Raw genomic sequence first — 27,295 nt, 5'->3', positions numbered from 1 at the left:
TGGCAACACTAAAACAAACACAAACACAATGTTAAGCTTCATTTAATGAACCAAATAGCTTTTAGCAGTGTTTGATATAATGGCAAGAGATTTTCTTGCACCAAATTGGCAATTTAGCATGATTACTCAAAAAAAAAAGGCATAGGCATGATGGCTGCTGGAAATATATATTTCGCAGTATATAACTTTTTAATATCTGTGAAAACGGTACATGAACATACATGTTATATATTTGTTTTTCATACATTGCCATATAACAGATTTCCAAATGAGACGTTACTTGTTAGAAGTTAAAAGTAGGTGACAAACCTTTTTTATTCCCCATTTCATGTGTTTTATGCAACATTATATGGCAAAATCAAAGCTTCTCAACATATTTGATCAATTTAAAATAGTGATAGAATGGCTTTATGTGTACATTTTCCATATGTTTTAATGGTAAATTTGTTTTGCCGATAAAGAACACAATGCCAGGAGAACTGAGCCCATAGATGAACTCTGTATACCCAACATCTATGGAATTCAGTTCTCAGCGCATAGTGCTCAAGAAAACCCATGGCAAAGAAATACGTTTGTACAGTTGTGTAAAACAACAAGAAAAAAAAACAGTCATACATTAAAGAAATGCTGCAGTGTGTGGATTATTTTTATATTGTTATTTTGAAGTTGATACTTTTCATATTCCAGAACTAGTACAACAGTGGTAAAAAGATAAACTTGGAAATTGAAACCTAGAAATACATTTACACAGCGAACAACAGAAGCTCAAACTCTCCTCCAATAGTTTGACCATTTAAAAATTTAAGATGCCCTCTTTTAATATGTTTTTGTTGTTTTTCATTCGAACCTGACATATTCAGATTATAAAATCCCAAGGTGTATTTTAGTGAAGGTCAAAAGGATTGTGACGTAATTTATCTCACATGATTTGTCTCAATGTTTTCTCCATAAAATATTTGTTTAATGTTTGATCATTACTGAACTGCTGAGAAAAGCAATGAACTTCATGTCCTTAACTGAGTAACTGCCACACCTGAGGACATTCAGGAAACACTCACTTGCCGTTTAACGACACTGAACCAGTCAAACTGCTCTGATGGGTGCACAGTTGGAAACCCCCTCTGAAGTACCAAATAATATCTATTATTTCTTCCTTTGTTCTGATATAAAGAATTACACGTGCCATGTTTTTAATTGATACAAAAACTACATTTGTATAAGTTAACAACTCTGGCATACATCTCATGATGACACAATAATGATGAAAACATTTGAATAGATCCAGTAAAAATGAATATTTTACTCACCCAACATCTGTTATAATTTTGCAAGTTCAGATAATGATTGTCTATATATTTCTCCAAACATACATGACATACTGAACATTCCATATTTATCAGATAAGGACAAAAGCATGCTTATCCCAGCTTGTCATGATCCACCTCAAATCTCTTGTCCGTACTCAATGACATCATATTATGGATCGAGCTGTTGTTTCAGAATCCTTATTTGCTCTTAAAGTCTCCAGTACAAGTGCGATATGACGTGTTCTTGTGACTTCTGAATGAATGACCTCTGAATTCTCTCAGCTTAAATACCTATCTCCCTCTCTCTCTCTCTTTCTATCTCCTTCTTACACTCACTCACTCACTCCCTCATGCTCTTTCAGTACCGTAAGCCTGCAATCACTTCCCAGTAAGAAGGAAGCAGTGGGAGGGAGTCTCCTGCCCCCTCATTATGAATCAATACAAAGCTCTTCTCAGGAAAAACATCTCACTGGTTCAGCCCTCAGTTCCCATAAAACAAAAAAGGAAAAAGAGGAGATGGAGCGAAAAAATGGCTCATCGGAGTAGGAACCAGGAATTCCCCTTATTGCAAAAGAGTAGTTTCATGTGGAGAGCAGTGACTTCGCAGGGCCCGACAGAAACTACACTGGCATTGAGAATTTGTCGAGTTTCCATAAAGGAAATGGAAATCTCACATGTGGAACCTCTATTTCCAAAGTCATGTTTACATGTACTAAAGCCTAAGACGAAAATAGTGAAAAAGTTTTCAAATAGACTTTTCTGCTGACTGATACATGTATATTGCATCATAATGAGGTGTGGTGTTAAAACCATGAATACAGTTCTTCCACTCCCCACACTACTTCCATCTATCGCTTACTGTAAAATGAAGTCATTGAACATTCTCACCCTGCTTACTGAAACAGCTAGTTTCACTGATGGCTCAATGTATAAACTGCGTGTTTTTGGAGATATGATTTGAGTTGTTGTTCTTTTGTGTGTGTGTGTGTGTGTGTGCGTGTGTGTGTGTGTGTGTGTGTGCGTGTGTGTGCGTGTGTGTGAGCGTGTATTTATCACTTTGTGGGGACCAAATGTCCCCATAAGGATAGTAAAACCTGGAATTTTTGACCTTGTGGGGACATTTTGTCGGTCCCCAAACAGCTTATAAATCATACTAAATTATGTTTTTTGAAAATGTAAAAATGCAGAAAGTTTTCTGTGAGGGTTAGGTTTAGGTTTAGGGTTAGGTTTAGGGGATAGAATATAAAGTTTGTACAGTATAAAAACCATTATGTCTATGGAAAGTCCCCATAAAACATGGAAACCAAACTGTGTGTGTGTGTGTGTGTGTGTGTGTGTGTGTGTGTGTGTGTGTGTGTGTGTGTGTGTGTGTGTGTGTGTGTGTGTGTGTGTGTGTGTGTGTGTGTAAAGGAAACATCAGATCAGCTATTAATGTTATAATGGAAATAATTTATTTAGGGTGAAATTAGAGTCGTCTTATGAGAACTATTAGCATATTTCTACATTACTTCTGATATAAATAATATAGCAGGAATACTTTTAGTTCACTGCAAATGGTGATAATTCCATGATGTTATGCACTGAAAAAAGCTAACCTTAAAAGTGTGAATCATATGAAAACATCTAAATTAATCGGTTTTATTCAAGTGAAAAATATTATTTAACATCACTGAAACAAGCTAAATAAATTAGGTTACATCAACAAAACTAATTTGTACCTGTACCAAAGAAAAACTCTTATGTGTCTTATGATAACTTTTTGTATATTACTACATTATTCTCCAAATATGAGCAACATAACAAGAGTAATTTTACCTAAGTCCAAATTATGACTATTCTATGATAACAGATTCATGTATTATTTTATTTCTTCAAAGAAAACCAGTACACGCCAGGCTGGACAGAGAATCAATTCAATGGAAGTTGAAACAAAATAAAATCCCCATCTTTTGAAAGTTGACACATTCAGTCACACTCTACATAAATCTCTAAATTGCTATTTTATGTAATTCCTTAAAGACTTTTTGTTCTTGAAAACAAATATAATGTAACACGTACTAAGAAGGCGCTGAGAGCGAGGGGAGGATAGGGTCAAACCATCCATGTGCAATGACTTAAAAGCTGACGGCAACAATAAGGGAATCTACTTTCAGAGCAAATCCATCTGCTGGTGGGATAAGTTGCAACTGACATTTTGCACAGACTTCAGAAACAGACCTGGCTTTCATGCTGCTGTTTGAACACAGGGGAAATTGGCTGCAAAGGTCACTGAGCCCATTTCCTCTCCCCCTTGCACACAGATTCAGACCTTTACAGCACCCACTGCTTTTTACCTGCACTGTATTTTAATAGTAACAATTCTAAAATGCTCTGTGTGTTTGTGTTCTCCTGCGTTACCCAAGGTGAATGCTGAGTGTGTTTTCCTCCGCTATGCAGAACTGTCTGGTATGATGGTGCCTTCCCAAAAACTGATGTCTCAGTTGAGACGAACAGTATGACTAAGAAAAAAAGTGATGATTGCTGAAATCAGCAGAAGTGGACCTTCTGGTTTCACAGAAGTTAATGTGAACTTCTTTTTTAGCTTAGTATTGGTCAGTTAATTAAGGAACTTAGTATAAACAGTCTCTTTCATAATCAGATGTTCAAATGAATTACAATCACCACAGTGCCATTCTTAGAAAAGATCATTTTAATCACAATGTTAAGCTTGCTTATTTGGTTTACCATGTTCATGTTTTACCTTACTGGTTATTGTTACGTATTTAGTCAATATGTTATTATTTTTTACGCTTATTTTATTTGTGACTCTTTGTGAGGACATTTCCAGAGTCTTTCTAGCAAGTTAGTCCACTGTGGCCATCTTTGGAACTCTCTCGGGAGGCAAATTTCCGGTCATGCCAGTGTACCTCCTACCTACTTGAATGGGGAAAGGTCAGAAAGGAAGACCCGCCTTACAGTTAAAAGAGACGATCTCCTTTATATACAGACATCACCTGTTAATCAACTCTAGAACACGCATTAGCTATACAAGCCGTGAAAATTCCGGGTTTTTTAACGTAATATGAGGTAAAGAATCACAATCTATGGCATCAGTATTGTCATATTTTATTGCTGATTGGAAATATGTTCTTTGATCGTAATCGTGACCAACCGTTTTTGAGATTTTGGCCTTTCTCCATTCATGTAGATAGGAGCTGCGCTGACATGACTGGCAATAGCCTCCCGAGAATGTTCCAAATATGGCTGACAGTGTACTGACTTGCTAGATATACTTTGGCTGTGGCGTTTGCATTGTGGCTTAATTTGGTTGTGTCCTGGTTTAATTTAATTTTGCTTTGTCTTTTCTGTTATGTTGTGGATCAATTTAGCTGTGTTTCCAGCCTTTATTTGCTTTTATAGTTTTGTTGTGTTGTGCACCTCTGGGTCACCATACTACTATTAATATGCTTTTAATGTTTTAGCCATTAAAACAAACACATAAGAATAAACTCATTGAAAATGTTTAGCTAAAAACCATCCAAGAAAGGACAATTTCACGAAAAGTTCACTCCAGTCCTTTAGATGGCTGTAGTCAGTGGAGAACGATTCAGACACATTTCATGCAAACAACACAGTGTCACACACAGCAGGAAGAGGAGCTTATCTGTGTGCAGATTACACTGCAGTTCACAGTCGTTTGCAAACTAAAAATGCGGTCGTGACAGGTGTGAAAGCCGTTCAATGTGCCAGAAGTGAGCCGCTATTGTTTTTAGACCCTCGGTCTGTGAACTGCCATACTGCCAAAACAAACAGTCGAAAAGGGAGGCAACTGTCTTTAAAAAATACATTGAAATAATTAAAAAAGCAACTATTAGTTCCATGAAGTAACTTTGAAGGAGACTTGATTTACATCGTATTTAATGAGTCTTGAAAAACGAGAATCTGTCATTCCTTCCCACAGTTTTCTCATTGGATCTAATGATCATCCTAGCAGAAAAATTTCCCTAATTTTATCAAGAGTACCCCCAAACAGAAGCACGATCATATGAACATATCATGATGTGACAGGCTTTGCACACAGTGCAGGTGGTACTTTTGTCTGCATCAAAATGCCATGACTAGAGGAGGTAGCTAATGCTGTCCTCAGGGTGCCAAGTATCTTGGTGTAGGACATGCTTTATAAATGTGTCATTGATAGCTTAACAGATCATCTTAAGGCGTGGACAGAGGACATGCTTTTCAAGTACAAATATGTGATCTAGAACGTTTATTACTTAGGTACACATTATATCATTATCAAGATTCATTATATTGTAGTATAAGGTCAGTGTGCTATGTCTAGTACATCAAAGTAGACAATAATGGTTCTTGTTTGTCTGGCTTGCAGGTCACATTGTGAGCATTGTGGTGCTGCTTGGGCATATTATCCAGCTCTACCTGCATGCTTTGTGTGCCCTCTTATGTGTCATCAAATTGTCAGGTGAAAATGCCATATTGATTGGTTCTTGAAAACAATGCGTCAACCTTATTTGCTATATTGCTTCCAGGCTTTAAATCTGTTTAAACAGGGTAGAGGTGATCAATTTTGTTTGATGAGCGGCATTGTTTATAAATGTTTATTTTGTTGACAGAGATTAGGTTAGAGGAGAAGCTCAGTATGGGTATGATGGTGCGCTCTTCCTGGATTCTCCAGCGTTTAATTGTTTCGTGACTTCACTAACCAAAAGGTTGCACATACCACAAAACTTACAGTGTCCACAACAAGTATTCACACACTTGAGGTACTCTAAAACATGTATGTTTTTTAAATGGCATTATATTCAAAATATCAACCAAGTGGCAACAAATGATTCAGTTTTCTTTGCTAATTTTTCTGTAATTTGTGCCGGTAGCACCAGCTATGCAAAAATTACAACTTTCACTAGTTACAGAGTAAATTGGCACTAAGTTACAATTAATGCACTGTTAAATATTTGAGAGTTGTACAATTAAATTCAGATGAAATGTTTAACCCTCCTTTTTTACTTCCGGTCACATTTGACCCGTATTGAAACCATTCAAATTGCATAAATGTGTTATTAGTGTACAATGCAACTAAACCATAAGTGTTTAATGATTGAAAAAAGGGTTATTTGGCATACTAATGCCAAAGTGTAACATAATTGATAATAATAATAACAAATTACAAAAGTTTAAAAACTTTTAATACATACTAATATATATATATATATATATATATATATATATATATATATATATATATATATATATATATATATATACAGATCAGCCACAACATTAAAACCATGTGCAGGTCTTTTTTTATTGGGTAGGTCCCCCTCAAGCCACCAAAACAGCGCCACCTGCAACTCAGAATAGCATTCTGAGATTTTATTCTTCTCACCACAATTGTACAGAGTGGTTATCTGAGTTAATGTAGACTTTGTCAGTTCTAACCAGTCTGGCCATTCTCTGTTGACCTCTCTCATCAACAGGGCATTTCCATCCACAGAACTGCCGCTCACTGGATGTTTTTTGTTTTTGGCACCATTCAGACTCAATTCTAGAGACTGTTGTGCATGAAAATCCCAGGAGATCAGCAGTTACAGAAATACTCAAACCAGCCCATCTGGCACCAACAATCACGCCATGGTCCAAATTATTGAGATCACATTTTTTCCCTGATGGTTGATATGAAAATTAACTGAAGATCCTGACCCATATCTGTTTGATGAACTGCACTGCTGCCACACCATTGGCTGATAAGATAATCGCATGAATGATTGTTAATGCCAGACGGGCTGGTTTGAGTATTTCTGTAACTGAAAGTGTCTAAATATGTTTTTCCCCTAAGTTTTGGACATTATATCTAATTGTTGGATCATTTTAAAACAGGTAAGCTGCTTTATGTGAAATGTTTTTATTGAAAAGTGTGCTTGTGCTTTATTCCTTTAAAATAGATCATACAAAAGCCTAGTGTCACTTGTTTGAAGTTGCCACTTGGTTTGATAATGTTTCATGTAATAATGACATTTATACATTTTCGGTGTGATTTAAAGTGATACTTCACCCAAAAATGTCAATTATCTCATAATTTATTCACCCTCATGCCTAGTGGTTAAATCCATGTCTTCACACCTATTGTATTGCTCCTGAAGATATGAGTTTAACCACTGGAGTCTTATAGATTACTTCTATGTTTCCTTTATGTGATTTTTGTAGCTACAAATGTCTGGTCACCATTCACTTGCATAGTGATGACCTACAGAGCTGAACTATTCTTCTAAAAATCATTTTTTGTGTTCTGCAGAAGACAAAGTCATACACATATGGGAGTGCATGAGGGTAAATGTAAATGGTGATATAATTTGTATTATTGGGTGAACTATCCCAAAACATTTGGGGCTACTGTATGTTGATACAGTGGTTGTAATGCAATTATCTTATTGGAATTTGTTTTGCATGGTTTGTACAGTCACAATTAGTTTTTCTATATTTGTGCATATCAGTCTTGATTATGACTCTGTCTTTCACGATTCGTTTTTTGTGTGATCAACCTACAGGTCAGATAATTGTGAGTTCCTCATGTGCACTCAATGTGTGTGGCTGTGGCTGTTCTCTGCACACTTGCTCCCTCTTCTGGCACGTGTGGTTTCTGTGCCTCTGGAATGGCTGCTCAACCTCTCCTTTGTTTCCACGATGATCACAGGGACCGAGGTTACTGTCTTTCTCTTTGTTAACGTCTTTGTGGCGTATAGACTGGCAAGAGCTGCTTATAGAGAGATAATGTGCATAGAGGTAACATAAACATATACTGACACATTTACATCCCTGCACACGATCATGAAACATACATCCTCTTAAGTTCTGTGTTTCTGTTGTTCCTTTAGGTGACTGAGTTTTACAGACTGATGACGGTCAGAGTGTCTCTCTGGCATGGCTTTGCCGTGCCTGTATTGTATCTTCTGGTTTGTGCTGTTCGGAGTGCAACTTGTTATCAATGTTGGCACTATTACTGCCATCATTGACGGTCCGGATATCGTTCGTTCATTTGTTTTTGCTTTCATATATAAAAACGAAAAAACGAGAAAACAACTCCTTTTTTCGTTTTTTCGTTTTTTCTGAAAAACGAAAAAACTAAATTATGACTTGATTTTTGGTTTTCCCGTTCTTGCACGGAAATCAGAAAAACGACTTGATATTCCGATTTTCCCCTGTGGGTGGGGCTAAACCTGATTGGCAGGATATGCATTCATTGTTTTTCAAATTAAGAGTTTTCCAAGCACTGTATTTGTTAGCCTGTAAAATTAATAGTCTATGTGCATGCTATTTGTCACCCAATTATTTGGCTTCACTGACTGAAAAAATCTATTGAAATAGCCTAAATGTAAACATGTTCACGCATTGAAGTTGTCACGGTGGTTATCAGACAAAAGGCTGAATGGAGAGAAGGCCCTTCTTATAGTTTATATTGCATTCCATCGCAATATAGGTTACTTTTGCCGTCCCTATACTCCTGCTCACTACAGTTTTGAGAACGCCTTTCAAGACAGTCATTGGCAAACACCTACAGTAGTCAACCAAAATGCCTATTATCGCCGCAGAAAAAATAAACCAGTCGCATTTCAAGTCATTCGCGAAATGACCGCCAGGTGGCGCAAATGGATATTGTGCAAAACAGCAGCAATTGCCGCATTTTTAAATGTAAGTGGGGTTAATGTCAATTAACAGTAAAGATGAAATACTACAACTATGGTAAACAGAATAAAACATTTTTAGCCCAGAAAAATAGAAAAAAATAGAGACAAGAACAATATATAGCCTATATATTTCATATTGTAGGCCTATCTTGACGTCGGTTGGCGACATAAGCCTATTCCCGGGCCGGGAGCAGCGCGATAACAAAAAAAAATCAAATAAACAAACAAAAATAAATTAGGTGCAATTAAGCTGATATTTTTTACTATTCTATTGAGGAATTAAACGAATGAAGAGCTTCTCGCTCATGTGAGCTAACACACACTGGAGAAACGAATGTTTGGGCATTTCTCAGTGAGTACACTCATGGCCGAGTGGTAGAACTTACGTTACGATGATGACACGGGTTCAAATCCCGAGCAAACACAGCAATTTTTATATTAGCCTATTAATGCATTTAATACCATATTATTAATGCAGAGATTTGTCTAGTTCTAAAACTGTTACAGCATAGTTTTTGCTCATATAATAAAATTACCATATACTTCCATTTTACACTAAGGAACAAATATTATCCAACAGAATGACTTTACATTTGCATAATAATTTCAAAAGCAGTTCTATATTAAAAAAGCTACTTCACCAATAGACTATATCAAATATATAAAAATAAGTAACAACTGTTACACTTTTGAATCATGAATTAATAATCTCATAGGCCTACAAATATCCACATTTGTCATCTGAAATGTAGGGTAGCTTTCACTAAGATGTAAATGAAATTATATTTCAGTATGCATGGAAACACTTACAGAAATTTTAGCTTGTTACATGCATTTATTTTGATTAAGTAAATCGTTGAAACATCAGATAATCAATAAAACATGAACAATTTTTAGGCAAATCTTTTTGTTGTGTTTATTAGACACATCAACGCATTTTTGAAAGGTGTGCCATTGTAGTTCACTGCCTCATCAAAAAGAACAGAAATGTCAGGCCACTGTTCTGTGAAGTGCTGTTCCACACTGGCTCTGTCCTCTACTGATGTGATGGGATTACTGCCAAACATGGACAACCTGGTCAGAGTTGACCCAACTTCTTGATGATACATATCTGCTGCAACAGAGGCATTTGGCAGAAACACTTCATCAATCTTTTTTAGACAATAATCGCATCGACCTATTCGATATTCCATAATTAAATCAACAAATCGAATATTCGAAAATCGTGACTCATCCCTACTGCTTTATTAATGTATTCAGTGTAAAACCCGGACACCCCCACACAAATGTGGCTTTTTGTTAATGACTGTCCTACTACAGGATTTAACACAGAGTAACAGCTCACTACCAGTTACAAAAGACACTGTAACAGTCTGTCACATGCAATTCTAGTTGCATTTTTCATCAATTAATTTCTTAAATTATCCATTGACTATGTTCTGGCCAGCCATCTAGTGTCAAAAATATATTTTGGCCCGATGCCAACCTTACTTGTCGACCCCTGGAATAAAGGAATCAACTCCCTCATTAGAGACTTGCAGCCACCTAATGGCGGTGTTAGTTTCATATAGTTAAAAAGTAGACGTTTCATTTTTTTCCAATAATTTCATATTTCTACATACAATTTTTTACATTTAAAACATTAATCTCTTAACATAATTTATGCAATTATAATTTGCTGTGTATGTGTAAATCCACATGACACAGGCTAAACAGCCTGGGTCAATCTCAATCCAAAATCTCAATCCAAAAATGTATTATATTGATACCGACTTCCTTTTATTTGGTCATAGTAACCATACACCAAACACAGTGTCTTTGCATTCTGATTGAATTTGTTGACTAAATTTAAGAATCTGACATAAGAGGACAGATGACAATCCTGCATTATATTGTATTATAATGACGATGTAATATAGCACTAAACTTTGACTATAGCCTGCATGTGGCATATTACTAGGAACCTCAAAGCATATTTATGTGTATGTGCATACAGGCCATAAATAACAAATAGACATTATAGAAAATATATTATTCATAAGAATTTAAGTTCATAAAAACATCTAAAACAAAGAATAAATGTATTATTTAAATTTGTATAATGACAACTGTCAGTGCGTGAACAGGCTTTTAGGCTTGAATTTAGGCTATTTCAATAGATTTTTTCAGTCAGTGAAGCCAAATAATTGGGTGACAAATAGCATGCATATAGACTATTAATTTTACAGGCTAACAAATACAGTGTTTGGAAAACTCTTAATTTGAAAAACAATGAATGCATATCCTGCCAATCTGGTTTAGCCCCACCCACAGGGGAAAATCGGAATATCAAGTCGTTTTTCTGATTTCCGTGCAAGAACGGGAAAACCAAAAATCAAGTCATAATTTAGTTTTTTCGTTTTTCAAAAAAAACGAAAAAAGGAGTTGTTTTCTCGTTTTTTCGTTTTTATATATGAAAGCAAAAACAAATGAACGAACGATACCCGGACCGTTTAGGTTAGGTTTTGGTTCACTTGAGTGTGTAAGTGAAATGGCGCAACATAGCTGCTTTGCTGTTGCAATGACACCTGTCTTGTTTTTTTTTTTTTTTTGGTGGTTTCACACAAGAATGTAGTGTATAGAATGTAGACAATTTCATAGTCACTGTGTAGTGTAAAGAGAGCTATCACTTCTTAAATATGTGCAAGGAAGAGAAGACCAATCACAATTCAGTATTCAAACAGAGGTAAGAAATAATAGAACATTCTAAGTTTTATGATTGTGAAGGGGAGATTTTCATAATTTTTAAGAAATTTCAGTGTAAAATGTTAAAAAATATATGCATAGCTTTAGGCTGAAATGTTACACAAACCAAGTCTTAATGGAGTATATTGAGCAGTTTGGCTTAAATTAGGGTTTGGGGCTCTGGGTAGAAGTGTAATTGGGGCCAGGGGTTTAAAAAACCCTAACCAGAATGTTTTTGGAATATCAGTACAGGGTGCCTTGCAAGCTCTTTTATTGAAGCGATAGTTCACAAAAAAAATTTAAAATTCTCTCTTCATTTACTTACTCTCATGTCATTCCAGATGTGTATGACTTTCTTCTGCAGAACACAAGATTTTCAAAATAATATTTCAGCTCTGTTGGTCCATTCAATGCAACTGAATGGTGGCGAGAACTTTTAATCTCCAAAAAACAAATGAAGGCAGCATAAAAGTAATCAATATGACTCCAGTGGATTAATCCATGTCTTGAATCCATGTTAAAATGTAATTCCTTTTTCACTGTACATTTTGCCTTTGCAGTCTCTAGGCACAATCATGATTTCAAGCTCGAGAGTGCTAGATAGCACTAGGAAGTGTAATTGAGCTTGAAATCATTATCGCCAAGGAGATTGCAGATTTATAATTTTGTCTGTTCTCACCCAAAACTGATTGGATCACTTCAGAAGACATGGATTAAACCACTGGTGTACTTTTGGAGCTTCAAAGTATTTGGTCACAATTCACTTGCATTGTGAGGACCTACAGAGCTGAGATATTCTTCTAAAAATCTTAATTTGTGGTCTGCAGAAGAAAGTCAGTCATACACATATGGGCTGGCATGAGGGTGAGTAAATTATGAGAAATTTCAATTTTTGGGTGAACTATACCTTTAACACATTGTTTGTGCATGTTTTTTTACAGTGCTGTGCTAGTCCATACTCCCTGCTTGGTTTAACGTTCATGGTATCATATGCAGCTCTGGGACTCCTAAATCTCTGTAAGTTCTGCCTCAGAGGATTTAACGCTTTGCAGATCCACAATGTCATGCACAGGTAAGAGAAGGGAGTCTTAGTTTACTGTGCACTTAACATGTTTATTTATGTATATGTGCATATGTTGTAGAGGTGTGACAGAGGGGGTGACTGCTGTTACTGGCCCTGCAGACTGGGTTGTTGGACATGACAGCTCTACAGCACTGCTTCCTGCTCTTCATCATCCTTTTCATTGTCTTCACCTCTACTCTACAAAGCATGAGCGAAATCACAGAGCCTATTGTTTTATAGATTTGAGCCAATAGAAATGGGTATGTAGTTTCATTTACAACCTCTTACTTTGGTAATTCTCTCTGAACGAATGACCATTTTATTGCAACATGGGATATGTTTTATGTAGTCTGTCCATACAACCTTTTGTAGTCCAGTTTAGAGCTTCTACAGAGAGGAAAATGACCAGTGAATAGAGACTTAAATTGAGGTGTTTCTCACATCGAGCTATTGTATGGCTTTAGCAGACTTGGAATTTAATGTATGAGGCTTATGAATCACTTTTATGGTGCTTTTATGGCCCAGTCACATTTAACTTCGCTCAGTGACATTCAGTGGGGGAATTACAGTCATCATAATGGGAATCTGCATGATGCACTTCCGTTGGCAAAGAATTTCCCCTCATGGATTTCGCAGTTCAAGTTTGGTCAACAGGCGAATTCGCTGCTTTGACCAGTAGGAAGTTGCTTGGTTTGGCAGTGACCTCTATTTTTTTGTATTTTATTTATTTATTTAATCAGAGATAATACACATTAATAATGCAAAAGAAATGTAAAATGTGCCAGATTTAGCCAAATTGGCTCATTTTCATCTGTAGTCCCTAGGCAGGTTGATGTTATAATAACCAAATAAAAAACAAACAAACAAAATTGTCATTACACAAATACAAAACTATCATACCAGAATCTCTACAAATGCTCACAATTTTGATTAAACTTTTTAGAGAAAACATAACAACTTCTTATATGTTTTACTTTTAGTTACGTTGGAAGTCTATTCCATTCTTGGGTTCCTCTAAATTTTTTTTATATCTGGCCAAAGGTACTTCTTCTCAATGGGATATTACAATCACCTCTTATACCCGCTCTTGTGTACCGTCCTGTTATTTGATATATATAATCCTTAAAAACTGGTGGAGCAAAACCATTTAAAGTCTTAAAAACAAGGACTAAGTCAGCAAATTGAATCAAATGTTCCCAGCTCAAAAAAAGAATACTTAGTTAAAACACTACAGTGATGAAAACTTTTTGGATTTTTATCTAAAACCTTAAGAGCTTGCTTATAAACAGTCTAAACAGGTTTTAAAATAGACTTACAAGTTTGTGTCCATGTAGTCATACAGTATGTGATATGTGGAAGAATCATGGAATTCATAAATAACACTGCTGCCTCTTTAGTCAAACTGTTTCTGATTAATCTAAAATTGGCTAAATAAAATTTCACTGTGTTAACAGTTTTCTTCACATGTTTTTCTAGATTCTGAAAATCTATTATTATTCCTAAGTATTTAAATTAAGTTACTACCTCGAGCTTCTGACCCTTTTTTGGTAAAAAAACATACAAACTGTTTTCTTGACATTAAGATGTAAGCATGATTTAGTAAGCCATTGTGAAACCTGATCCATCGCAGAAGTCAATTTCTGTGCAGCCTGTTGCTGACTTTTTGCATGCTCATACAAAACATCATCAGCATACATTTGACAAACAACATCTGAGGGACAAACATTTGATAAATCATTTACATACATACTGAATAACAATGGACCTTATACAGATCCTTGTGGAACTCCAATATTATAATCTAAATATTCTGATGTTGTGTTTATAACTCTTACACATTGTTTTGAAATAAGATTTGAACCACATGATGGCATCAGCTTAGAAATGTAAAGCAGTATTCGCTAGTTTGATATATTGAGTCTCTATACAGACAGACTTAGTGAGAGCACTTATTGTATCCACAAAGTAATTATTAAAAGTATTTGCTATCATGCCATGATCATAGATACGTTTTCCTTCCAACTCAAGTTCTATATTTCTCACTGGCTTTTTATAATTTCCTGTTACATTTTTCAGATTTTCCCAAATAAATTTTGTATTTCCTTTTCCCTCCTCTATTATAGAAATATACAATTTTGCTTTTTCCTTTTCTAATTTCACTTAATTTATTTCTTAATTTATTGAAATTTCGCTTTTCGTATTCCAATCTAGATTTGAGAAAGTTTCAATGCATTTACGCTTTGTTTTATAAGTGACCAAATATTTTAATTTAACCAATGTAAACAATTTAGCTTTCTAGCTCTACTTTTAATATGTATTATTTTGAATAATATCCATTAAAACATTTGCATCCATTTCAGTACAATTAAAATAAATACGTTCTGTCCAGTTTATACCTTCTAGTGCCTTTCTTAGATGACTGAATTAACTTTTTGTTATTCTAAAATGACATGTTGTTCTATTTATAGCCTGATAACAAAACCTTTTCTTTGTCAATCGTCTTACTATAATTGTTAAATTATGATCAGACAGACCTGTGATCATATTGAAAGTGTTATGAACGTAGAGACGAAGGTAGATGAGGAGTGCGGATCTACGTGCAGTTCTTTAATTGAAAATAATAGGACAAACAAGACTGGAACAAATAAAACATCCACGATGGGAAAAAAAAAAAATCAACAGAGAGTACGGGACAGGGGAATGGAGTACCGACAGGATTTAAACACACGGACTATAAAAATATGCACAAACATCAACATTCAACGACCGACAGGGGAATGGAGAAACAGCAGGGTTTAAATACACAAAGGAACAAACAAGGGAATGAGGGACACCTGGGGCAACAATCAGGGAAGGAGAACCAATCATAAAAAGAAACTACAAAGGACTACAAAAACCAAACAGGAAACAGGAACTAAACTAAACTTCAACATAAAAGCACAAAAATAAAAGACAACAGTGAACATGATAGAAAGACTTGACTAAATGATCAGGTTTATTGTTAAAAATTAAGTCAATTTGTATTTCAGAGGATCTATTTATTCTTGTAGGTCCTTTTACAAGTTGTTTTATAAAATTTCTATGAATTTTATCAGACCAATTTATATTTAGATCATCAAGTAAAATAATTTATTTAGTAAAGTTGCATACTTTAAGAAACTTATGTAATTTATCATAAAATTCAATATTTGATGAAGGTTATTAATAGATAGCAATTATTATAAAAAGACATTTGTGGTGATAAGAAAATATCTATAGCTATACCTTCAGTATCAGTATCATAAGCTAACTGTATCTCCATACACCTGATACTGTCCTTAACATAAAAGATAATTCCTTCTAAAAAAAATATTATAACCAGGAACATGTAACATTGCTGATGGTGAGATGGTACTCAACCATATTTCAGACAAGCATAAAAAATCCAGATTTGAAGTTGTGACAAGATGTTTCATTTCATCACACTTTGCCATAACACTGCAAATATTTAAATGGCCACCCAACAATCTTTTTGGTTTGGCATCATTGTCCCCCAAAATCCTTGCCTGATTTACAGTTTTATAAAGTTTAAACTGACGCTGTTTCACAATCTCAGGGTTTAGGATGTGCTTGAATCCAACCTCTGTGTGGGTGACTCTTCCTATTCAGTTACACTTAATTTTAAAAATGGTCAAGGATATTGTTTTATCGAGTTTCACTCCCACAGTGTATATAATGCAGCATTAAAAGAGTATGTTTGGCTATTTTAATTTTGCAGGTGTCACATGCACTCAACTTCCGCCCATGCCTTCTTCGCCCACTGAATTTCGCCATGCAAATGTAAATGTGACCGTGCCTTATGGTGCTGCTTTGTTGTTTTTGAGCTTGACTGACCCAGTCCCTGTTCACTTTCATTACATGGAAAAGATTAGATTTTTTCTAATTCTTGATCAATTACTAATTGTGTAACAGTAGATATAATGATTTTGCTCTCTCCACAGGAGTGTCCGGAAGCATTTGTGTGGGCTATCAGTGTGTGTGTTTCTACTACTATTTCTGGTATTCATGGCCTACAAGAATGCCCAATTTTTCCACATGGATTTCTGGCTGCTGATTCTGGTCTCCAGCTGTATGCTTACATCACTTCATATTTCATCAACTCTGTAAAAAATGGTTAGCATCATTCATTTGATTAATTCATTTGTATGTCTTTTAGGTGACAGGCACTCTCCTGATCTACTGCCTGTTCATGGTGGAGGTGTGGTGCGTTGCGGCGCTGCCCCACCTGGTCTGGATGAGATTGTTTGTTATGTGAACGGAGTTTGCCAGGTTTGCAGTGGCTGTGTGTGTGGCCTACGGGGCGTAGGAGTCTCTGTGGGGTGAGTGGAGCTGGATGGGAGCGTCAGTCATTATCATCCACTCCTACTGCAATGTGTTGCTGCATGCCCAGGCTGGCTGGAAAAGCATCCTGCTCAGACAAGAGGCAGCTCACAAAATAAACTTGTTACCATATGCCTGCGCAGAGCAGCTACAGGACCACAATGATGTCTGTGCCATCTGCTTTCAGGTCACAAAGCAAGGCGCCCTGTACGTATTAGTGTTAGAATAGGCTTAATGTATAAAAACAGTGTAGTCGGTTCTACTACTCATATACTTAATCAGAGTATTTGTGGCAAAAAATAGGTCAAAAAATTGGAAATAAACACAAAGTACCTATAACTGCAGAAGCATATCCCTAAATATCCTTTTACAACAAACTTTCTTCTTGGCATCATTCATATAAAGCTAAAGTGTGTAAGTGCTACACCACCTGATGGAATTGGAAAAATAAACATTGGTTTCAAAGCGGCTTTCCAAATTCTTTCCAAAGAATCGTTGATTAAACAAACAGCTAGTCCCAGCCCCAAACACATGCCTTTGGTTGAGTCAATGTTGTTGTCGGACAGGATGGGTCTTTCAAAACAAACTAAACAATTTTATAGGGCCACAGTGTTTTCAGTTTTTATGAAAATTCACTACAAATGACTCGCTTTTAGTTGTCTTTCCATATTTTGCTGGGATAAGAGAAAATGTTTTAACACTGAAAAAGTTACACACTTTAGTTTTATGGCCTTATTTGGTTAAATCCCAAAAATGGGGCTCCCAGTGTGGCCTCATCTGTAAATTTTACAATTTGACAGATCTTCAATGTTAAAAAAAATATCTAATAGATCACATGGTGTGAAGCAAGTAATTCTTGTCCAACAAAATAAAGATTTAAAGTACAAATCTGATTTTTTCCCCCCTAGAATAGTGAAATTAATAATAAATTACTTTTTTAACCTTTTATTCTGGCTGTAGGACATGACGTGTGGTGATAACCTACTGTGGTAATTTCTTCCATGGCACCTGTTTGAGAAAGTGGCTTTATTTGCAAAAGACATGCCCAATGTGCCATGCCTCCGTCAAACCCTCCTCGACTAATCAGATGGGTGCAGCAGGTGATGCCCAGCCACAACAAGCACAGCAAACAGAGCACCACCCCCATCCATCAGAGCAACAGCCTCACCCAGAAAACTCAAGAGTCCCATCAAGAGGAAGAGCAGGGCTCACAGGGAGATCGTGTTCACTTCACAGAGAGGAACTGTGATGAGTTTGAAAGAAAATATTCAAACTCTGAGAGGAATTGTAGCAAGGGGAGTCTTCAGAATTTGCATAATGGTGCAAATGGAGATTCCCAAGGTGTGGGAAATCCCAGCTGTTCATCCCAAGAGGAAGCCAAAAGCCCTAAGAATGAGACACAAGAGCTCAGGGAAGCAGATTTAAATAAACAATCTCAGCCAGAGAGAACATACAGTAGAGAGACTGTCATGGCAACAGAACAGACTGAGCAGAAATCTTCCTCGGGAGGAAAAGGGCAAAGTGGGCACTCTGTAAGGAAGGAAGCCTTAACGAGAGGGTTGCAAATAACTGCCAGAAATGCAGAAAGAATACAGGCACATAATTGAGGACAAAGGCATGGTGAATTTTTCATATCACAGGACCTCAATAGCATTAAATTAGAGTTAACATATGATATTCATGTTGAATAAACTTTTCTTGGAATTTGTTAAAACATTATATGTCAAATAAGATACTTTGAGGATGATTGTCTAGTTCAAAGCAAAGGCATGAAGAAACAGGGCGCTAGAAAACATCCCAAACTCTGCTAGTGCTTTGTTGTAGATATTACTCATGACAAACTCATTTGGGAAATTAGCCTGATTCCATACATTCCTTGAGTGAATTTTGTGTGACTTGTTTCTAACTGTGCCTCTGACGCTCCATTATGAGCTTTGTTTGAAGATAATTTATGTGATTTTAAGTCATGATCATTCTGTCAAATCACATTTAGATTTATGGATAAATACTGACCAAATTAATTAATTAATAGACAGTCCATGAGCAGCTCTGTACGCCAGGCAAAGATCATTGTTAATGGGGAAATTCCAGTTTAGGCTGCACTTTACAAACAATAAAGGTTAAAAGGCTTATACAACCACATTGAGTGAAGTTGTTTCGCCCTGTGGTTAAAGACTTGCACAGTTTCATTTAAACTTCTTTGCAAAACAATAATTTTGAGGCAGTTCCGTGTCCAGTTTAGTATGTTGTTATCCATTGCCCTACTGATGTATGATTAAAACTTTTGAAGTTATTATTGGTTTATTTACAGATTGAATTCACATTTTGTCTGAGCTCACAAACACTTGCAGACTCCAGAAAGTTATTGACATATTACTTTGCCATTTGTACACTTATCCAAAAAGAATATTGGGGAAAAGTATCAGCTGGGCCAAAAAAGGGTGATATAATTTACTCCATTTGGACGCATTTTGGTTACGGTATTTTGTAACAAACGTTACGTTTTTAATTTGTTCTGTTTAGGTTTTGATACTGCATCAGATTTTTTTATTTCGTCTTTTTTGTAATTTAACTTATACATTTCGAATAAGTAGTTATAATTCAGCAGTGTTTCCCAGGCTTTTTTACAGTAAAATACCCCACACGCATCATCAGTAAGGCTGTATTACCCCCTTCATCGACACATCAGTTTGTATAGTCTTGGCCTGTTTGACCATGCAAAACCCATAATTCTGATCGGTTAGAAAAGTCATAGCAACTGGAGTCAGTTTGAAGGTCAGTGCCAAGTTTGGTGGATGTAGCCTGAAAGCTTTAGTCAGAAATGTTGGTCTTGTTTTGGGATTTAAAAAAAAAAACATCTCTATAGATCGAAAGTGTAATGATTATATCATTTAACATTGTCATTAGTACTGATTATTATCAATGTTAATGATCAATAATATATTTCAGGTATATGTTGTATTATTATATTTTACGTCCATTGTGTTTACTAAGGAAAAAATCTCTTAGTATCTTAGCTAATGCTATTATATAGGGTACTTAGTACATGAAATATTACGTTTTCTAATTATATTTTATCACAATTTTTTTTTTCATAATTTTGTTCACATTTAGCTTTTTAACAATGTGTTCCATGTTTTCCATCAATAAATATGATGTCTTGAAGTTGTACAAAGTATAATGTAAAACCATGATGCGTGAATATGTTAATTCTTCAGTGTCAAGGCATAGACCAGGTGTTTTCAAACTTTTCCATGCCAAGAACCCCCAAAAATGCTCATATTCTTGCGAGGGACTCCCTTCCAAAAATGTAAAGCTTTATGTTTTCATGTAAAAAGACCTGATTTTACTGTGTGAGATAAATAGTTAGTATAATATTATAAAGATAACATGTTAGCAAAAATAAATATTTGGCTTTTAGATTGTCATTCTATTACTGCCAAAATAATTTATTAAAATAGTATCTGTAAAATATTATCCCCAAAAATATTGATTTTGTATTTACACGTTGGTTATTACAGTTGAAATGAACGGCAAATAAAATAAACATGATTAATCCCATGATTACAACCAGTCTTTAAAGCAGAATTAAACACTTTTTTTTTTTTTTACTTTAATGTTTTAAATTTTCCGCAGACCCCCTAGAACCCCCTTGTGGCCACCTACGGGTCCCAGGACCCCACTTTGAAAACCCCTGAAAGCACAATAGGATAACCTAACTATGGAACTGTCACAGTAGGCTACATTGTCAACAAGCCTTTCATTTTCTAAGAATTTTTTTACAACTCGTAGGTGATCATCTGTTTTTGATTATACTTCCTGTTGACTATTTTTTATTTTAAGTCGCCATCCAGCGCGCACGGTGTCGCTCGGGTCAATATCTCGATTTAATTCGCCATTTAATCAAAACGATTGGAAGAAGCTGCTGGAAGTGGCTAACGAACAACAAGCTCACGGACATCTTGTCAGCTCTGATCGAACTGAAAGCGAAGTGTACACACATCAGCGTTTATAGTCAGCGACAGGGATCAGGGTCCGTCTTCACTCGCACATCATTTACGAACTACATTTATATTTTTACACCTTGAATATTAGCTGTGTTTTGACATTCTGACATTTTATGGTTAGTTTTTAGCTAGGTAGCTGGCTAGCTCTCAGGTTAGCTCACACATTGAGAGAGAGAGAGAGAGGGAGAAATAAGGCGCTAGTTATTCAAGAGCCATTGAACCCTTTGGGAAGATGGCGCTTAAACGAATCCAAAAGGTAAGTGGACTTACTAGCCAAGTTTACATTATCAGCATTTGAAATCCGTGTGCTGACGAACGAGTCTTCGTTATTTTTCAGTCAACTAGCGTGTTAGCCGTAGATCTCGTTATTATTTCTCATAGGTAAGACTCTTCCCAGTATAAGCGATTATTTGCTTTTATAATAAAACGACATTACAATTGACACATAACAGTAGCTCACACTCTACATTGGATCACAACAACAGTTTTGGTGGGGAAGATAATGTCAAAGCTAGCTAAAGTCACATTATATATATATAATGTGACTTTATATATATATATATATATATATTATTTTTTTTTCTAATTTGAATTATTATATTTTTTTGTATTAATAAAATATTTTATTAATACTAATAAAAGTGTTATTAATTTTGTTCAACATTATTATTATTTTTAATTGAAATATGTAAATCATAAAAACAGGCTAAAATATTATTAATATTATTTTAGTGTAAGACAAGAGCCTTAAGCATAGGTTGTACTTTGAAAGTTTCATTATTTTTTTGTTGAATTTTGATGCTAAATCCCACACCACATTAATATTTAAATGAATAATAATTGAACTTCAAATAATGCTATGGTCAGGTTAAATTTAGAGGGTTAAAATTTAAAAAAAGTGTGTATATATATATATATATATATTAGTAATTTGGGCATGTTGTGAAAACAAAGTCTAACTATAAGTAAAACCTTTCAAACATAATCTACCACACTGTCTGTGTGTTTAGAAGTTCAATGCAGTTGTGCAATGGAAAAGCACTAGAATGATTAGTGCGTTGTGGTTAGCTACCCCCCTCTCATGAAATACACTCCAGGTATCTTCCCACTCTCAGACATGTTGAAGTAAAAATAAACATTGTGCTTTTAATGGTGGGGTGTGGAGATGGATATGTCTGTGGGTTCGTTCATGTTGTGTTCCAGCCCTTCTCCCTCATGACCCCTCTGGAACTATAAATACACTGTGCTGCAAAACATTATATCTGCTGGTTTCATCTTGCTGTCACCATAGTGATAAAAGAGGCAAGAGCCATTATTGCAAGACCAGACGGCAGTTACCGAGCTTCAATATTATATATATTATTATGTGAGAAAGTGAATATACTCTGCTTGGCTTTTTCCCATAGGAATTGACTGATTTGGCACGTGATCCTCCGGCACAATGTTCTGCAGGTCCAGTGGGGGATGATGGTCAGTTTACAAACTTTACACATTAATAATATGATTTAATGTAAACTGATGCTGTACATGTAATCTCTCCCTCAGTGTTCCATTGGCAGGCAACAATCATGGGCCCTGTGAGTAAAATAAATACATTGCTGTAGAACATTGTTATTGAATGGAGTAATAAGCACTCTGAGATGTGCCGAAACAATGGTATATGTACATTGATGTTTTTCCTTTTTGTATTGTTCATGCAGAATGAAAGTCCATATCAGGGTGGTGTTTTTTTCCTAACCATACACTTCCCAACAGATTACCCCTTTAAACCACCAAAGGTGAGAATTAATCAAGCGTATTTGTCTTTTGCCTCCTGTGTGTGTGTGTCTTACAGCCTGTCTACAAAGGACGCAAGCGGCACGCCACATAAAAAAAAATAGAACCCATTATAATCAATGATGCTGTCAACACTGGAAGCGTCCGTTGCGCCAACATTAGATGGGTGTTCCATTTTGTGCTGCACGCACTGGCACTCCTGCATAAATGAAACGGTTTAGAACATTAGTGTCGACACATCCAGTGTAGACAGCCTCAAGACTTTGCAGCGCGTTGCATCAGTTGACGCGCCTGGTGTAGACAGGCTTTTACTGTAGATGTGTCAAACATTATTTTTATTACATTTTTTTTGTTAGGTTGCATTTACTACAAGAATTTACCATCCCAACATTAACAGTAATGGCAGCATCTGTCTGGATATCCTCCGGTCTCAGTGGTCACCTGCACTTACTATTTCTAAAGGTATACACACAATAGTAAAGTGAATGTTTGTGTGTAATTTTTGCACACTGAAAAAAATAATCACATGGGTTGATGTTGTATATGAGTGCTCACATTGTGCTGTGTGTGTCTTCTCTATAGTTCTCCTGTCCATCTGCTCACTGTTATGTGACCCCAATCCAGACGACCCTCTTGTGCCAGAGATTGCTCGAATTTATAAAACAGACACAGAGAAGTAAGTACAGACAAAAACGCACATCTGTCTCTTACACAACTATATTATCTAGTGTAAATTGTAATTTTTAACCATCCTCCTTTATTCATCTTTAATAGGTATTTATAATTTAGTGCATTAGTTTGCTTACCCCTTTTGTCTCATAACTAGGGGTAGGGATTTCATAAATACTATCATAAGATGTCTAAGGCATGAACCAATCCAACCAGCTCCGAGGTGAATCACAACATTATAAACTTTGTTTTGAAGCAAAAAAAAATATTTGAAAATCAAAAAGACAAAGGTACAAGATTTTGTACTTACTCACGAGGGCATGAACTATAATCCTATGAAGCAATGTAAATGATGTAATCAAATATAAAACCATGGAAATATATAAAATAATTTATTGATTTAAAAAGTATAAAAACTATATAGATTGTTTATTGTAAAATATTACGTTTTTTTTAGGCTGATGGGAGACAGACTCGTTTGCGCCAGTCATAGTGTGTCTCAGAAGTGGGCAGTCACTTCCGGGCTTGTTTTGCAGGAATTCTTACCAAGAGACTTTTCAAACTTTAATGTTGACTTGACAAAACTTTGTCTAAAAGTTTAAAACTAATTTAAGAATAATACATTTGGGGGGCTTGGGTAGCTCAGTGAGTAAAGACACTGACTACCACCCCTGGATTTGGGAGTTCGAATCCAGGGTGTGCTGAGTGACTCCAGCCAGGTCTCCTAAGCAACCAAATTGGCCTGGTTGCTAGGGAGGGTAAAGTCACATGAGGTAACCTCCTTGTGGTCACTACAATGTGGTTCGCTCTCGGTGGGGCGCGTGGTGAGTTGTGTGTGGATGCCATGGAGAATAGCGTGAAGCCTCCACACGCGCTATGTCTCCGCGGTAATGTACTCAACTAGCTATGTGATAAGATTGACTGTCTCAGACACGGAGGCAACTGAAATTCATCCTCCGCCACCCGGATTGAGGCGAGTCACAACGCCACCACGAGGACTTGGGTACATTGGGAATTGGACATTACAAATTGGGGAGATAAGGGAAGAAAAGAAAAAAGAATAATACATTTGAAGGTTACAGATAGATAGTAAAAAGAGAAAGGAAATAATGCAAGAAAGTGAGACGGAGACCATTAAAGCAAATCAAAGGCCTTGTTTACGTTTTTAATTAGACAGTTGGACTTTGTATAGTATTGATCTGTTTGAACTTTCCGTCAATATTTCTGATTGTTCACTGTGCGAAACTTTTAATTTTCATCAGTTAGAAATGTCATAGCAAGGCAAGTGTGAAGGTCTGTGCCAAGTTTGGTGGATGTAGCCTGAAAGCGTTTGGAAAAGTTAGTAAATTTTGGTTATGGTTAGGGATTTTGAAAAAATCTTAAACCATCTCAGTAGATTAACAACCTGCTTCCGGTGTAGACAGCATCATTTATTATTATGGGTTCTATTGCTTTTGTCGTGACACTCTGGTGTCTGGTGTAGACAGGGTGTAACAGTAGAATTACAATGCAAATTTTATGATCCCTTTTTATTTTGATTATAAACACTGAAATTATGAAAGAATTCTGATTCTGAAGGGGGTTACAAACTTATGCACTGAACTGTGTATCTCACTTATTTTTCATTTGTTTAATTTAAACATTTTAAAGGTAGAAAAATCTTATGTAAGTCCCTTTTTTCCCACTAGGAATGTTTTTGTGGGTATCATTTTATATGGCTTTTGGCTCTAGGACATTTTTTGTCAAGGAATCATGTTAGTTATACAGTTTAACAAAAATAAATTTAGATAAAACTAATTTAGTATCGATAATGTTTCTTCACATTTTTGGGACCGTTATTTGTGTTTCTCAGTTTGTCTAGTATTTGTCAGTGAACAAAAGTTCAGGGAAAGGTTTAAATAACAGTGCATTCAGTCATCAATTAATGCATCATCAGTTCATTTCAAAGTTTTGTCTAACACGCAGTGCTCTTAGGTATAATAAAATGGCCAAGGAATGGACAGAGAAATATGCCATGCTGTAGGTGAAGGGAAACGCTGCATTGTGAACATTAGAGGTACTGTAGAGAGAGTGAAGCACTGCCAACAATGTTGCTTCCTGTGTGGTGCAGCATGAACCTGTGGCCACAGCAGGTGTGAATCACTAATACGTGCAATTATGTCTTTGTGAGATAATAAAGAAAAAAACCTGCATTGCTCTTCAAAAGGTTCCATAGGCAAGTGAAAATTATTATTTTTACGTTCTAGGCATAGTTTTAATTTAGTTGGTTGAGTTCAACCATCAACATTTTTTTGTTGCATTGATATTTCTCAAAGCATTTTGATTCTTAGGGTTTATTTTGCTGCATTAACTCTTATTGCATGTATGGCTTTTAATCTGCCATAAAACCTTATAGCAGCGTGATATTTTAAATAGATGGGTAAAAGATTGTCATATATTGTAATGGCTGAGCATTTTTTACTTGTGTGAGTTGGTTGTAGCATTGCATGAGTAGCAGCACATGAACATGTTGACAGGAGTAGCATACGTTCTTTTTCAGATGTTTAAAAAAAAGTGCTAAACTTGCAATAAAGATGGGTTGTGACATGAAATACTGAACTTAGTAAAGGAGTAGTGACTTACTAACTGTTGCCATTAGAATGGTTTGAAACTGACAAGCTCAGACTGCATTTTGGAAGCCATTTTTTGCACGAAGGTTTCTATGAATTTCAAGATTCTCATAATTATTTTTTTCTTTTCTCTCCCACTTTGCAGATATAACAGAATAGCGCGGGAATGGACTCAGAAATATGCCATGTGATGTTGGCTGGACACATTTACAAACTGTTCTCTCATGTTTTGGACACTGTTGCAAGACCATATTTTCCCATTTGTCTCTTATGGAGGTACAACCCCAGTTTTCTGCTCAAACAGGAATGCAGGCCTGCTCTTGGCCTTTCCAGACATCATGGACTCCATCGGTCCAGTGGAAACTCCACTTTCAGCTCTGCCTCTTTGATCGCTCTACCAATAGACTCATCTCACTCCACAACACATGCCAAACCTGTTTGACCACAGTGTCTTTTCTCAGAGTCACTCAGAGAGAGAATGTCTTTAGGCCATTCTGCTTTTTTGTGGCCTTACTCCTGGAGTGCATGCAATCACAGGAGATCAGGCCAGATGTTGTACATCAGTGGGAGTTTGAGACCGATTCCTATATTCTGTTTGTAAAGATTTGCAACATTCAGATCAGCTCTCGGCCCACCGTTCACAGCTGTTGCACTGAAATACATCACACTCGATTGGCTTCAATATCTATTTAAAATCCTGCTACTTTTCCCCCTCAATAAAGATGCAAAACTTATTATACTTTGGTTCTGTTTTTCTATTTCTGTTCAATTAATAGATTGCTATACATTTATTTCTGTATTATTTATATGGATACATTAGATTGGGTTATTCACATCTCTATTATGAACATGGAAAATTCATGTTTTTTTTCACTGGCTGGCTAATGTATGTGGACTGAAATGCCATTCCCATTTGGAGTAACTGGTCTAGTACTACAAACGGCATTAAAGGCAACCCCACAGAGTGCTATGCATTTGATATTATTAGGTATGTATATGGTAGGTATTTGATTTTCAGTGGTATTTTATACCTTATTAGAGGGCATTTTTACCCCATAACCAAATAAAAATATAAGGTGTCATCCTCTGGTCAAATACTTAC

At 35.9% G+C, this 27,295-nt stretch overlaps 2 protein-coding genes across 4 annotated transcripts; both read left to right on the top strand.

Moving 5' to 3' along the window:
• The first annotated feature begins 4,368 nt into the window (after positions 1-4,368).
• zmp:0000000662 (RING finger protein 145) lies at positions 4,369-20,162 on the top strand. Its single transcript, XM_052089825.1, is given in 8 exon segments — positions 4,369-4,373; positions 7,850-8,084; positions 12,652-12,782; positions 12,853-12,873; positions 12,875-13,033; positions 16,754-16,881; positions 16,969-17,131; positions 18,093-20,162. Coding segments are annotated over 8 exon segments (849 nt in total). The 3' UTR covers positions 18,100-20,162.
• A 690-nt stretch (positions 20,163-20,852) lies between these two features.
• Positions 20,853-27,210, top strand: ube2d3 (ubiquitin-conjugating enzyme E2D 3). 3 transcript variants are annotated; one of them, XM_052089797.1, is made up of 9 exons: positions 20,853-21,165; positions 21,261-21,395; positions 22,546-22,609; positions 22,685-22,716; positions 22,840-22,917; positions 23,272-23,377; positions 23,498-23,591; positions 25,559-25,640; positions 26,339-27,210. In XM_052089797.1, the coding sequence occupies exons 2-8, from the start codon at positions 21,372-21,374 to the stop codon at positions 25,605-25,607; spliced, it is 447 nt and encodes a 148-aa protein (XP_051945757.1). In that variant the 5' UTR covers positions 20,853-21,165; positions 21,261-21,371; the 3' UTR covers positions 25,608-25,640; positions 26,339-27,210. The 3 variants fall into 3 exon arrangements, with proteins under 3 accessions (XP_051945757.1, XP_051945756.1, XP_051945758.1); XM_052089796.1 differs by having other exon boundaries at positions 20,854-21,395; XM_052089798.1 differs by lacking the exon at positions 25,559-25,640 and having other exon boundaries at positions 20,861-21,395; positions 26,339-27,179.
• The last annotated feature ends 85 nt before the right edge of the window (positions 27,211-27,295 follow it).

The sequence above is a fragment of the Xyrauchen texanus genome, chromosome 24, assembly GCF_025860055.1.
Source record: "Xyrauchen texanus isolate HMW12.3.18 chromosome 24, RBS_HiC_50CHRs, whole genome shotgun sequence".
Classification (NCBI taxonomy): Eukaryota; Metazoa; Chordata; class Actinopteri; order Cypriniformes; family Catostomidae; genus Xyrauchen; species Xyrauchen texanus.
This window is presented reverse-complemented; position numbering and strand designations above follow the sequence as displayed.